Source organism: Anticarsia gemmatalis, chromosome 3 (assembly GCF_050436995.1).
Source record: "Anticarsia gemmatalis isolate Benzon Research Colony breed Stoneville strain chromosome 3, ilAntGemm2 primary, whole genome shotgun sequence".
NCBI classification, from domain to species: Eukaryota; Metazoa; Arthropoda; class Insecta; order Lepidoptera; family Erebidae; genus Anticarsia; species Anticarsia gemmatalis.
In genome coordinates this window covers 12125478-12139299 of record NC_134747.1, presented here as the reverse complement: position 1 = coordinate 12139299, position 13822 = coordinate 12125478, and the positions used below count along the sequence as shown (strand labels likewise).

General features: G+C 36.1%; 1 protein-coding gene across 5 annotated transcripts in view; it reads left to right on the top strand.

Annotated features, from left to right (window-relative positions):
• The window catches only part of spir (spire type actin nucleation factor), a 224094-nt gene that overhangs the window by 117326 nt on the left and 92946 nt on the right, over positions 1-13822 (top strand). For all 5 annotated transcript variants that reach the window (XM_076136634.1, XM_076136631.1, XM_076136633.1 and 2 more), the window contains exon 3: positions 1114-1240. In XM_076136634.1, the coding sequence (XP_075992749.1) occupies positions 1114-1240 (127 nt within the window). The remainder of the gene's footprint in view (positions 1-1113; positions 1241-13822) is intronic.

The following is a 13822-nucleotide window of genomic DNA, read 5'->3' as shown; positions in this document are numbered from 1 at the left end:
TACACTCAATTCGAAACAGAACATGTGACACAATAAAATTCCCATAGAGCTGTATCATAACAGCAACTAATTGCAAATCGTCTATGTTATTATTTAAGTTTAAAGTTTACATTAAGCCGTGTGAGTACTGTTAACTCGTAAACAGTCTCACACGATTTGATTAGGTATATAATTGCGCTATCAACAAAATATCATCATTTTATGACATTAACTATTTAGTAGAACGAATACCTTTTATATAAACATATCTGAGTGCTTCAAAGCTCACTGCAATGCTTCACGTAAAACCACGTTACATTGTGTCTAAATTTAGATTTATGTCCGATATTCATTTTACTCTATAAAATTATGACATAGATGTCGATCCTGTGCTATTTCCTGCCATAATAGACCTGTGTATCGTAAAATTATCGCGCTAAGTACACTGTGGTCGGCGTTTTCTCCTTCATCCCTTCTTATGTTTCCTTTGGGCATATTATACCTGGCCATAGTTATTATTTCATGACCGTCTCTTTCCGTCTAAAGTTCAGTTCAACGCATGCTATGTGTCATCATAAATCGCTTCAGTTGATACATTGTAACGCGTATATAGTGTGTAGTGTAGGTGTGTCTCGCTACGCAAGAGTAGCGCCGCTAACAGTAGCTTTGGACATAATCACGTGTAATGACTTATTTCGCAGAAAATATTCATTTGTTAGTCAGTGGGTCGGACATAATTTGATTTTGCGTCATTGTCTGGCGTATAGACACCTTGTATTAGTACATAACGGGTACATTTTGACATCAAAAATATTGTAATACGATTCCTTAGAATATTATACGAAGTTCGGTAGCTTGCCCGCTGTTATGACAATAGGCTCGTCATATTACATGTAATTAAAATTGTAGACGCTTAAACGTGGGTGTATTTTATACACTTCTGCTTATACATATGGGTATACCAGGCGTGATGTTATAAAAATACATACCTTTATTTTGTAGTATTATATAATTTTGAGCTCGACACAGATTGTTGTAAAAACTAAATAGTTTTCTGAGGGTGAAACTACCAGGAGTGCATAAAATCTAACAAGTCTTCGACAATATTTAGATATTTTGTATTTTTTGTTCTAGTTGGTGGTGAACCTCGCGCTGGTGATCTACCATGCGCTGGACTACACGCACGCGGAGGATGAGGAGAGGCTCATCTCTCCGGACCTTGAGGGTCTCATCACTGAGATGACAGCGTGTGACACCGCAGGTTAGTACTTATACCATTTCATTATAAGAGTAGAGAGTATGCAATCGTTTTTTAGTAGACTGCGTTACACTAAGGATGGCATTTAGCTGATCTGCTTAAGAATGTTTTAAAAAATCTATACATATATGACACTCAAATCTTTCCAACAAAAGCTATGTCATTCCTATTTGTGTGATTTTCAGTTAAGAGCGATTGTTTAAGTAGTGAGTGGACTTTTTGTGATTCTGACTGCAAAAGTTGAGCTTTTGATTTTAAAATTATTTATCATGGCTGAAGATACTACATTGTTTCCGTGTCTTTTTCAAATGTATTATTGTTATATTTGTAGAGGCAAAGTAGTAATAAGATATTCAACACTACAAAAACATCGCCTAATTTTGTATAAATTGATATTATTTTCCTTGTTACAATTTTGCACGATTTTCCAATCGAACCATTACGACTAAAACCATCTGACCACACTCAATCACCACATAATAGTCCGCTTAAGCCTTGTTATATCAAATTCATCTCGCAGAGTTGATTCAAAGGAGTTTTCTCTGCACTTTCACCTCTGACCTTTGTAGTGTCACGTAGCGTGTACGTGACCCAACGATAATACGACTATTTGCTTCTGTTGATATTTGCATTATTTATTGCTTTTGAAATTGTATTTGTAGCGGTGATTTATTTGTTTGCTGTTAGTGTTGAGAGCGCTTGTAGTACTATCTAAAAATGTAGATGCTAGAATCATATTTGTTGAATCGATTTGAATTTTGATTTAAAGCTCAAACCTAAACCTTCCAATTTCGTACGAATATCTCAGTATAACGAAACCGCAGCTGCATTATTCCAATGTACATGTGCGGACATGGGTTACATTAAAATAAAGCAATTATGGCAACATGCATCAAACTGTAAAGTAAGTGAAAAGAAGTTAGAACGTGAAGAATAAAAGAGATACCGTTAAGTTATTGAAAACTACATTAATAATGATCCATATCTTTAACCTATGGGTCACTTAAAATAAAATAATTATTTAGCTTTTACAACGTTTTCACCTTGCAAACTCGAATTTCACGAAACGTTACCCTCTAGAGCTTTTTAAACAAACACGGTTCGCAGTTGGAAAACACTGCGCGTTCGACTTTGAAATGAAGTAATTTTCTTCGCGTGGTGAATCAATCATGACACTGTGTTATTCTGTGTATAATTCTGTGTGGGCGTGTGAACGTTGCGTGCGCGAATGTGCTACCACATTAATGTATTAAGAGGCAATTCACTTAGGCGTCCATTACTGTCTTACGACAAGATGGAGGAATGTGGAGGAAAAAAGAACCAATTAAGATGAAGACTTGATATAATTAGTGCTTTTGGGACGGGTGTATGAACACGGATTGAATCACCGTATATCTGTATTGTGGAGCGATCTTAGCTACGATGACAAAATGTTGCACTATTAAGATGATTTTCAAACCTGAGATGAAGTTGCTGTGTACTGCAAATGTAGCCTTACAAGTACTAAATTAATCTTCACGTTTTAGGATTCGTGTAGCATATTTAGGGGCCAGTTAGGGGATGTTTTGAAAATATTTTAATGTTATATAGAATAGTCGACAGTAATTTCAATAAACAGCCATTACTTCGCTGAAAATAAACCTAAGTGCGAGTTATTATTACAATTATATTCCCGTGTGACTGTTAGACAAAAACTACATCCCCTAGTTAGTGAAATGGAGCACTAATGTCAGTCGTTATTTCCACAGTGGAAATGCGAGATGTCCCCATTTGTTGGTTGTTATACATGTACCTACACCTTTTTGTTGTGCAACCGCTTTTGAACAAAGCTTCGTTCTCGCGTAGCCTTGACTTTGTACGGCCTTGGAGTTCTGCAAGCTAAAATATAGAGATTTTAGATAGCTTTTTGTATTTTGACCAACAGTTTAGGGAAGCATTAAGTAGTTTTGGTTTTATCACACACCTGTTCTAAATAACAAAGTTTTTTTTATGAGTAAAGCTCGAATTTGAAATGTACTATGCTATAATATTTTAACTTTTCGTTAATAAAACTACGTACTTACAAAAAAATACTCAACCTTAATGGTCGTAACTATTAAAACGATCAAAGCTCCCGACGTGCTTTCCTTTTAAATGATTTTCCAATATTCAATAATTTATTTCGTTTACCGCACGATTTGTATTTCAAACGCCCTAAGCCCTATCACAGCGCACTCAAGCGTCTAATATCCCAAATTCAATATTTACACAATCAAAATACCATGAAAATAATATACTACGCATGATTTTCCCTTCAAAATTGATTAGAATAACATTCAAATTATCCGATTCAAAAAATATTGCAACAGAAAATTTGTAACATTTTCTTTTTTGATTAAAAAGTCTTTTACGCACGTGCGTGTAAAATGCTTGACCAAAAAGAACGGAGTCATGTAATTCCGTTAGTTTTATGACAGGGATTTTGACAGACATGATTGATTGATGTCTTGCCCTTCTATTTGTCCCTTGTATTAACGGTTTTGCTTCGCTTGTGTGACCTTAATTTACTTTATTGAGATGTATCATGATGTATATTTTTACTTTTATAAAATTTTAATTTTGATTTCTACACTTATGCCATTTACAATGTCGCAGTCATTTTTGCTTGTGTTTTCACGAAATTAGAATCAGAAACTTTTTATTTATCAATAATTTCATTTGCCTTTATATGGAAATATTTCGGCTGGATTTTCTATTAATAAATTTCCCGTCGGAATGTTCTCATGTTCTTTATGCATATAGAGTTAATATACAAATACTAGCTTGGAAAACCAAACGCGTTGCTTTTGCATTTCTCCTCCCAAAATACAGCCATTCAGCACCAGGTATAACCCCAAAGCATTGAATAAATAGAACAGTTTCAATGAAAATCCAGTGCCCTACATATGGCGAATATATTCCACAATTCGTGTCATCTATTCAAACAAACTTTGACACAGTAAACAACAAACTGACTACAGTAAACAAAACTAACTAACAACGTATTTACTCTTTACATCAAACATGACGGTTTTAGTACCGTAAAATGAAAATTTCGACACTACTAGAACCTCGTAGGATAACGATGCATATAGAAAGAGTATTTTTTTTGCAAAATCTATCGGTAAAAGAAAGTAAGAAAAAAACAAATTGTGTGGCGCGTTTTCCTACCATTCTCCATCATTGACAATCGAGTAACTATCGACTAGTTTTGATAAAACTGACCCGATCATCTTCAGATGGGTACAATACCTTAGTGTATTTCTACTAATTTTTGTATGGAATTGTAGTTTTCAATCGTTTGCTCGACTTAAGTAAGAACTGTATAAAATCGTGCTTCTGATTATCTCCATAAATGAAAAGAACAACATCGCTATTCCAAAAGAATACCCGTTTGGAGTTCTAAGCCTCTAACTACTTTCTGTGAAGTAGATATTATACAGATGTGTCTTTATTTTACGACAGTGTCGATTTTCTCATACGAAGAAGCTTATCTGGCTGACTTTCTTGCCACATGATTGGCATGAATCACTGAATTGGAGGGTGGAGACTGGAGATAAATGAAATATCGTCGATAAATCCCTGATGGAGTTGCGTTAAAAGAAGTAGCTATTGGAAAATATATCCTGATATTTTTACGAGGCATGCTCTTTGTAGATACGTATCATAACATACACCCTTGCCATGGTAGCAGCTATGTTATGCTTGAGGAGACTACCGTACTTTTAGACTAAACGTAGCATAATAAGTGCGAAAATATCTGTAACTGTGAATAACTCTTTTCGCTGCTTAAAGTGCAACTAATTTTCACACCAAACGATCGCGCGCAACTAAATCTCGATCAGGAGTAGTTGGTGGCAAATTTAAAGCGCGAGCTATCCATGATCCATGATCCTGGATCGCACATCACGGGATTGCTGATCAAAGATAGATCGTTTCGCTTGAACCCGGTTATTGAGGGCCTCGTCTTGTTTACTTCGAAGGTGGTCTATTTAACGACAATATTTTCATATTTTTTTCTATAAACGCATCGTACACACAATCCAATTACCACATAAACAAAGCCCCATTAACCGCATCTATATCACCATAACATGGGAAATCTCTCCATACGATGTTCTGTACATGAGAACTTTCTTCAAACGTTGTTCATGTTCCACCTCATTGTGCGAATGGAGGTCAGGTTTAATTAACTTTTTGTTTGTCATTTATTGTGCGTGTGATGTGCATTTTATTTACCGTAAGTTTATAGCTGTCGGTTCGTAGTTTTTGCGGCAACTTTTTAGTCTTTATTGATTTATGATACTAGTGTAAGTGTAGCTAATTATGGATAGACTGTCTCATGAGTAAGATGATGATGACAAAGAATCTGCAATAAAAATTTAGTATGTAAGACTTGCTGTGAATATTGAAGCGCTGAAACAGGATTATGTCAATAAGGAATCTTAGAGTAATATCGAAATTTGGAAAATGGTCGTGTTGTATTATCTTCTGATTTAAGACGTACTCAGTAGATTGTTTGAATGAAATAGCGTTTTACGTTGATATCTGTAAGTCTGGGTATCTGTCGGCTTGTACGCTTCATCGGCCTTTAAAATGTTTGTAAAAGTTGATGTACCAAATGCTTTTTTGTACCCGTTAAATATTACTGCAAAAGTCTGATCTACATTCAACAGGAAGCTATATTCACTGATCTCACGTGTGACGTGATCAATATGGGAAATTAGTGCACAATTACAATAAAATAATTTCTTCGTCAACGTTCACATCACATTCCAGTACAACGGTGTCATTTCCGCTCATTCTGACTGTTGCTTTATCTGAATTGAATCCACTACCGAATCACTGACATTGTTCACAACTAATTACTTTAATTCCCTTTTACTCGAGTTTTGACTAATGTCTTTGCATTTGGCTTCTTTTATACGCCTTTTTCATGTTCCGCTATCTGCTACTTTAATTGTTGAAAGATTATTATCTGTAGGAGTCAGTCTTAGATTGTACGCTCGAGGATATAAACAGCACGAGAGATGAAATCTTGATTCAGATCTTCTCTCACATAGATTAGTCGTGTCTTGTTATTACGTGATCATATTGTTTCGTCGTGTTCAAATAAAACATTAGACACCTCGGGGCAGACGTCTCGCGTTACACTTCTACATCCGCGTTGTCCTGCGCTAAACTCATCGCATTCGCACGCCTCATTTCATTTACATACGCAGATATCATCGTGTACTACAAGATTGCCTATTTGTTTTCACTTTCTATAACATCGTTGAGTCCACCTTATGCATGCATTTATCGCTAGACAAGCCGTCTACACGATGACATTTAGGCTGTACCGCTTATCAGAGACCTTTGCACTTACACCGGCGTAGTCACCTCCCATCGCGTTTAACTCACAATGAAATGATACAATTCGTTCCGGCTGTCTTTCACTCCCTTTCCAACTCTCACGGACCCACTCAATCTAAATTAACTTGTCATATTTTCTGCTTTTCCCCGTGGAGGCAGTTTTTGCACTAACATTGAGCTCGATTCATAATCGAGATGTAATTTCTCTGGCTTCATGTTTACGGCTTCCTGCAGTAGTTTCCTATATGTAGTCGCAGATGAATTTATCACCTTTTAGTGGTTTACGCAGGAAAGTGTACCTACCGTTTTGCATAGACCGTTATTTAACGTCAATCAAATTGCGAACACCTGGTTCGACTTCAGTGTCAACGAGGAAACGTTTATGGAAAAGAAAATAGTGATTTAACACTACTAGTTAACATTACCGGCATTCGCAGAGATTAAAAGGGAGCGAACATTCGAATCGATCATTATCGAGGAAAGATCGTGTTCGAATCAGATATGTTGTCTATTCGAGAAGGGCCGTCATAAATCTAAACAAACGATTCGTGAAGTTCACGGTCGTCTATTTTTGACGTGTAACTGTTTATTTTGTTACAAGTGGGCGATCGAATCGAATCGCATCGAGTGTATCGATTGTATCGAGAGATGGGTGATGGGAATACCGGTCAGTGGGTCACATTGGACAGGTGAATAAGTAGAGAATACAATGGATGATATGACTGCTGTGATGCTGCGCCATTGTTCGTGTATATTTTGGCCGTCGTTTCGGTTTAGCCGGCGACATTATCTTTATTGATCTGACGCGCCGTGATCGATAACGTCGGGATCGACTCGAGGTCGTTGTCGTTGAATTTCCTTATCGATGTTTTCGTACACTTTCGTTTCAAGGTTTTGTATCACAGTATCATCGTGTGGTACACACCTTAAAGTCAAATTCCATAGCGGATACAACGATATGGAGTTCACTTAATATCAAATTAGTTCATCGAAGACCGATCGAACCAATATATCAAGATAGACATCGGAATCAAACATCAACAATAAAAGAGCAGACAGATAATCAAGTATATGGCCTCGCTCCCCAACCATCAAATTAACGAAATCCTCTAACTTCCATCAGAGAGTGACCCGAAGCACTCAGTCCTAATTACTCGACAGTACTACAATACCTACAAGGCTACGAAAACATCACGAGAAAGAAAGAAAACTTTCATTTACTTGGAACTTTTTTATTATAATGCAGATCTGGGGGACATTGTTCACGATTTTCCCACGACGATTTCGTACGGTACGATTTTGAACGTAAAAGGTAAACGGTGTCTTAAGTAATCGCTTTATGTTTGTTCGGCGACTGTTTGATGTTTGCTCTGTGAGTTTTGGGTGAAGTGCTAGACTTTTTTTCGTATTTTAACGTCTATGTAAAATAGAAGAGCGGCTGTGGTGTTATAAACGGTTACTATGCGTTAAAAACTGCTGCTTTTAATAATAACAAGACCAAGTTTTAGTCGGTATATACTGTATAATAATATTTTGTTTGGTACCTACATCATATTCGGGGTCATACTCATAAACTGTCCTTAAACCTGAGATCGCAATAAAGTAGTCTTGAAGTCCTTTTTGAAACTCAATCGCATCCATTCTTTACGATTTATTAAGAAAGTCTTTGAATATTCAGCACAAAAAAGACATTCCATAAATCATTTTGGAAATGATTTATATTTTTTCTGAGTTCATGTCACTAGTTTAGTCGTTAATATTTTAAGAATTTGTATTCTACTATTATTATAAATGTAAATATTTGTTACTCTTTCACGCAAATACTACTAAATACAATTATAATGATATTTCACACACAAGTAGTTGATACACAGAATAACCACATAGAGCATCTCAACCTGAGGAATCTTTTCACGCAGGCGAAGTTGCGGCTAGTACTTATGTTTCAAATGCATGCGTATTTACGGAAGTCTATCATAAAGCAGTCAGAACGTAGGTGGTCGCACAATATGTAGAGTTTATCCGCAGATCGCAGATGACGATGGTACTGTCAGCGAGCTGCTGTCGACTACACTTTATGACTTTCAGGTCTACTCTCCCTCAGCTTTCTAGGAAATGTGTTCGATAGTATTTATTGTTCAAGATTTTGACGGATTACTATTAGACATATAAAATTTTATTTTCCTTTGGGCTAGGCAGGCACTAAAAACTTGCTATCATCGATATACCTTTAAAGTTATCTTGCTTCATTGATATTTATCATACGCGCCCATTGGTTAAAAGTATTTAACGCTACTGATATTTTGAAGCTTATCACATCGCTATAATTAGGTGAAACATTTTCAATTAGATTTTTTTTGGACTTTGACACTTTACCAAATTCCAGATTGCTACTGAGATTTTTAAAGAATTACTTTGTAAACTTGAACTCATTTTCGGTGTCGCACGGAATATTATTTCAATTAAGTTTCAAAATTACTACATTACATTAAGACGGCCAAAGTAACAATTTCCGTAACGAGCAGCAAATGCGTACACTTTTACCAAAATCCATTAAAATCTTTTTTGACCGTGAGAATATGCCGCGAACATTACCCGTTCATTCATTAAACATTGTAAAAGTAAATGAATTACGGTACTCGCTCTCGATCCGGAACTATTCGTAACACTAACGTAATGTAATGGTAGTTTTGTATTATCCATAACATTGCACCGACTAAGCGTTACTACGCACCTACTTGCCGGCATTGACGGTTCGGCATAAATTGTTGAAAAATAAAGTCTACATGCTGCACAGCTCGACATATCATTCGACTCTCGTTGATCGAATTAACACAAACGACAAAAACCGCTTAGTAATAACATTCATTTTAATATAATAATATCTGGCAGACGAGCACTTTATGATTCCCGAACGTATGTACAATTCCATTTTACTACGCAACAACGGTCCGATTTTGTGTGTAGCAAACCTTAGGTTTACTCTCTGAGAATGTACATCATGTTTGTTTGAACGAAATATTATTCTCGACGATTTCGCGGCACATTCTGCACGGGCCGTTACAATTTGTTTACTTGAGAACATCCATGACAAAGGACTTGAAACCTTATGTCAAGCACTTTAAGGTTCAAATTCTAATAGGTGTGTTATTTGTTATAGAATATGTAGAAGTAGTAGATAATTTAATTGCCCACCGTGTATGATGGATAATCTGCATTTATATGCCGATCATTTGAAATCAGAAACGGGAATGTAATTTGTATGTAGGTGCTTATTTTTTTAGTTTACCGTCGTCTGCCCTCCTTACAATTTAGTCGAGCATTTAAAATGTCTGATAAAATGATTGAAAAATTGCAGCAATCTGAAACGATCGGGGTTGATTAGAGCAGTTTTTAATACGTTCATGTGCGAAATGTACTAATTATAATTGCGATGTTGCTGAATAACTTCTAATTCCGCTTTCGCTTTGGAAAAATCACAAGTATATTTGGTCTGGCAGTCTTTATATTCCTAAAACTAATTCACATATTTGATATCATTAAAAGTAACAAAAATATGTAAAGAATGCATCTCTTCAAGCAAAACTTAGGCATCCAAAAGTTTTACATTGATATTTTTACATATACTTGCAAGTCAGTAACACATTTAACCTCTCGACCCCTACAATCCTAAACAGCAAACAATAATATTTTGCAACACATAATAACACGATTTCTTAGCAACAGAAAGTGGTTTTCAGACCACAGGAGAAAACAATATCATGTTATCATTACACCAAGCGACACAGTATAGGCGGAGATTGCCGATCAATTACGAGGAGAGCCGAGCGACACAATGAGTGATGCTGCATCCCGGATGTGATAGTGATTTATGGGAAACATGCATTACATGTCGTGTTATATTTAGCTTATTAGTATGCTACCTGTATTTTACCTTTATTAAGGCTCCTTAATTTTAGGAAGATCCATTGCATTGTACGTGAAATATGTTGTCTAAACCCTTGCGTTGACTGATTGTCAATCTCTTTTATCACCCTGTATAATAAAGCTTATACATAAACTGTCGCATTTTAGCCATTTTGGAAATGGTTACAACTTGATTTGTTTATTATCGGTATTGAAAATAAAAACAGTTAGTTGTTTTGATAATACATAATCTATAGCAAGCCTTTAAAGCTGTGGAAGGTTTCCATACTAGAGTAGGTGGATTTTTATGTTTATTTTCTTTCCCTTTGCCTGGATTAATTTGATAAATTTAGCAGGCCATAACGAGAGAGATATAAAGAACTACTATTTAAAAACAAGGCTGAGAGCCGTGACTTGTTAAAATGATTAAATCATTTGTAAATAAGTTCAGAATTACTGTAATAAAATAAAACAAACTCGTTTCTCACTTTACTTCCTTAGTTGTCCCGCGTTTTCCATTTCCCTGTCTTTTGTGCCCCGGTGTCCATATATCGGAGTATATCTGATTCACACCTGAACATAATGGTTCTATTTGTCCATTCTGAGCTCGGGACCCGAGACCAAACTGTTCGGGCATGTTTTATTTATAAGTAGGGTTAGTATGGCAAAGGATAGTTTGGGGATAGTAGCTGAAAATAGAGCGTGCATTAAAAACTATTTGGATGTTAGATTCCATTGATACTTATAATAAAAATATACATGATATCACGACATACGTGTATATATTTGTACACCCTTTCTCAACTCACTCTCCTTCCTCTTTTTAACACCTTCACAATAATCTTTGCATCACCCCAAGGTAGACTGGCAGAAAATGCCCCTGGCATTAAGTCCGCCTTTATACAGCCCTGTATATAAAGTTTGAAATAAATAAATATATAATCCATCCGAGTTTTGTCATTTAAGTCACTGCTGTCCCATATAATAGGGGGCAAGCCTATTGCCATTTACTGGACACCTTACCAACCCCCGGATGGAAGTGGTTCGGAATGGAACCCGAACCCTTTTGATCAGTAGTCGGAAACACTTCCTACCGCGCCACAGAGGCAGTTGTACCAACATTAAAGCAATTATATAAATTCTTTGGCTGTATTTTCACGGCTGAACTGCGCGTACATAAGCTCGAAGTTGTTCATACTAATATGCATTTTAAGTGAAATGCGTATTTACCTAAGTTATGCATTACCTTTATTCAAGTAGAATCCGGAAAGCGAAACAATTGTCGTATTTATAGATATTGTCAACTAAACACTTACTAAGGAGACAGCTAGTCGTATCGTAAACCTATTATGCAAATTTTTCAGCCACTCGTTCCGGGTCTGACTTTATATCGATAGAAGTCAACATAAGATCCTGTTGCGAATGGTTTTCACATACTTCGTGAAAGTAAAACCAACGGTTGTTAGTTTTATTTCGCTATTTGACGGTTTATTGAGCCCGCGACTGTCAGCTCATCAAATCATTCTAAACAAATACTTCAACGGACTTAACGGCGTGTGCAGTAGCACGATTCTCTACCACTGTAGACTACAACCGGCTAGCTATCGAGAAGTTTTGTATGAAAATCTATTTTTGCAGTAAAGTATTTTATGTGTCAAACTCTCGTAACTCGATTGTACGTGTAGAAGTAGTAGAGTAAAAGTAGAGTCGCCCGTCTGTACAGTCAGTACTAACCAACGTACGACACAGTATGACAACCGGCTAGCTATCGAGAATACTCGATAGCTAGTCGGTTGTCGTTAGTGGTAGAGATTTGCGCTGCGGATTCGCGCTGTGTGACATGCAATGTAACTTTGACAAATGACGCCCAGCTCGGACGTTTTACGCATATTAATAGCACATTAATTAAGAACCTGTGACCTTCTGAAAAGCTGTCCAAATAAATTACACCGCACATGACTTATAACTATAATTAATATCAAAATATAATATATTCTAATGTTTGTGCTTGTCACACTCGCAGCATGCACGGTTCGCGACGAGCGTCTCAAATATAGGAATTTTGTAACTTGCATGATGCATTACAGCGGTTTGCACGGGAAATTCTTGTATTGCATGATGCATTGCGTAGATCTGTACGTTTACGAGTAAATAACAATAAAACAAGCAGAAATGTATATTGAAATGTCGTAAATATGAACGGGTGATATGTCCCGTCCCGTTTCTAATGTGTTTTATGGTCACCCTGCGGTATACCGTTGCCGTTTAGTAGTAACACATTACTGGGGTTTCTTATTGACTTGTAGTAATTTTGAGGAAAGTTTGCAGATTAGTACGAGATTTTTAATTTCATTGTTTTATGGATATAAATTAAGACAAATTCACATAAAACATAAGAGTACGTTATTGGATACTAATGGACATATACAGCTCTTCTTGTGCATTTGATATCTGAAATATAAGAAGCCTGTGTTTTTCCCCGATCTGTGCAAAAACGTTATAGAATTATTATATATAGATTATGTAATAGTGCAGCGTGTATGTGTGTGTTATCACTACGACACGTTACTCAAACTGATTCTAAAATCTAATTTAAAACAACTCTCAATCTTAAAACCTACTTATATTCGTTTAAATACTTCTACTAAATTAAATTACTCTGAAGTCAAAGCTTACGGTTCCACAAAACAACGGTCTAAGAGCTAAGTATATACGAATTCCTTCGGGTACATAAAGCAATTACCGTTTGAGTACCCGTGATACCTTACAACTAAATTGTTTAGGGACTTGAAGCCAATTTGTAAAAAACAAGAGGAAACAACCAAAAGTAAGAAATTTGAATGTCTTTTGTGATTGTCAAAGATTTTTGCGAGTGGAATAATCCGTTTTTGGGATGAGAGTCTCTGTTTAAGTTCTTTTAGTAGTGGAGTGGAAGAAATCTGTTATAGAATGGTGGAAATGTCTTATTTACTTTGGTGTTTTATGATAAAACGATTGAATACTTTGCAATTTTATATTGTGTACATTTCGCATTACAAACCATATCTTTGGTTGAGTGTCCCACTGTTGGGCAAAGGCCTCCCTCCTTCCCTTTCAAATCATCCTATCGACGGCAATATCCGACCAGTCTTTTTCAAATGCATCCAGGTCATAAAATATAAAATTATATAATTGATTTTTGGACCCATAAGGTGATACATGGGTCCAAAGCATGAACCCTTTCAAATTTGTACACGTATTAACTCTAAAACGAAACCTGAAACACTAAAGTTACCGAACACATCTATACTAATATTATAAAGCTGA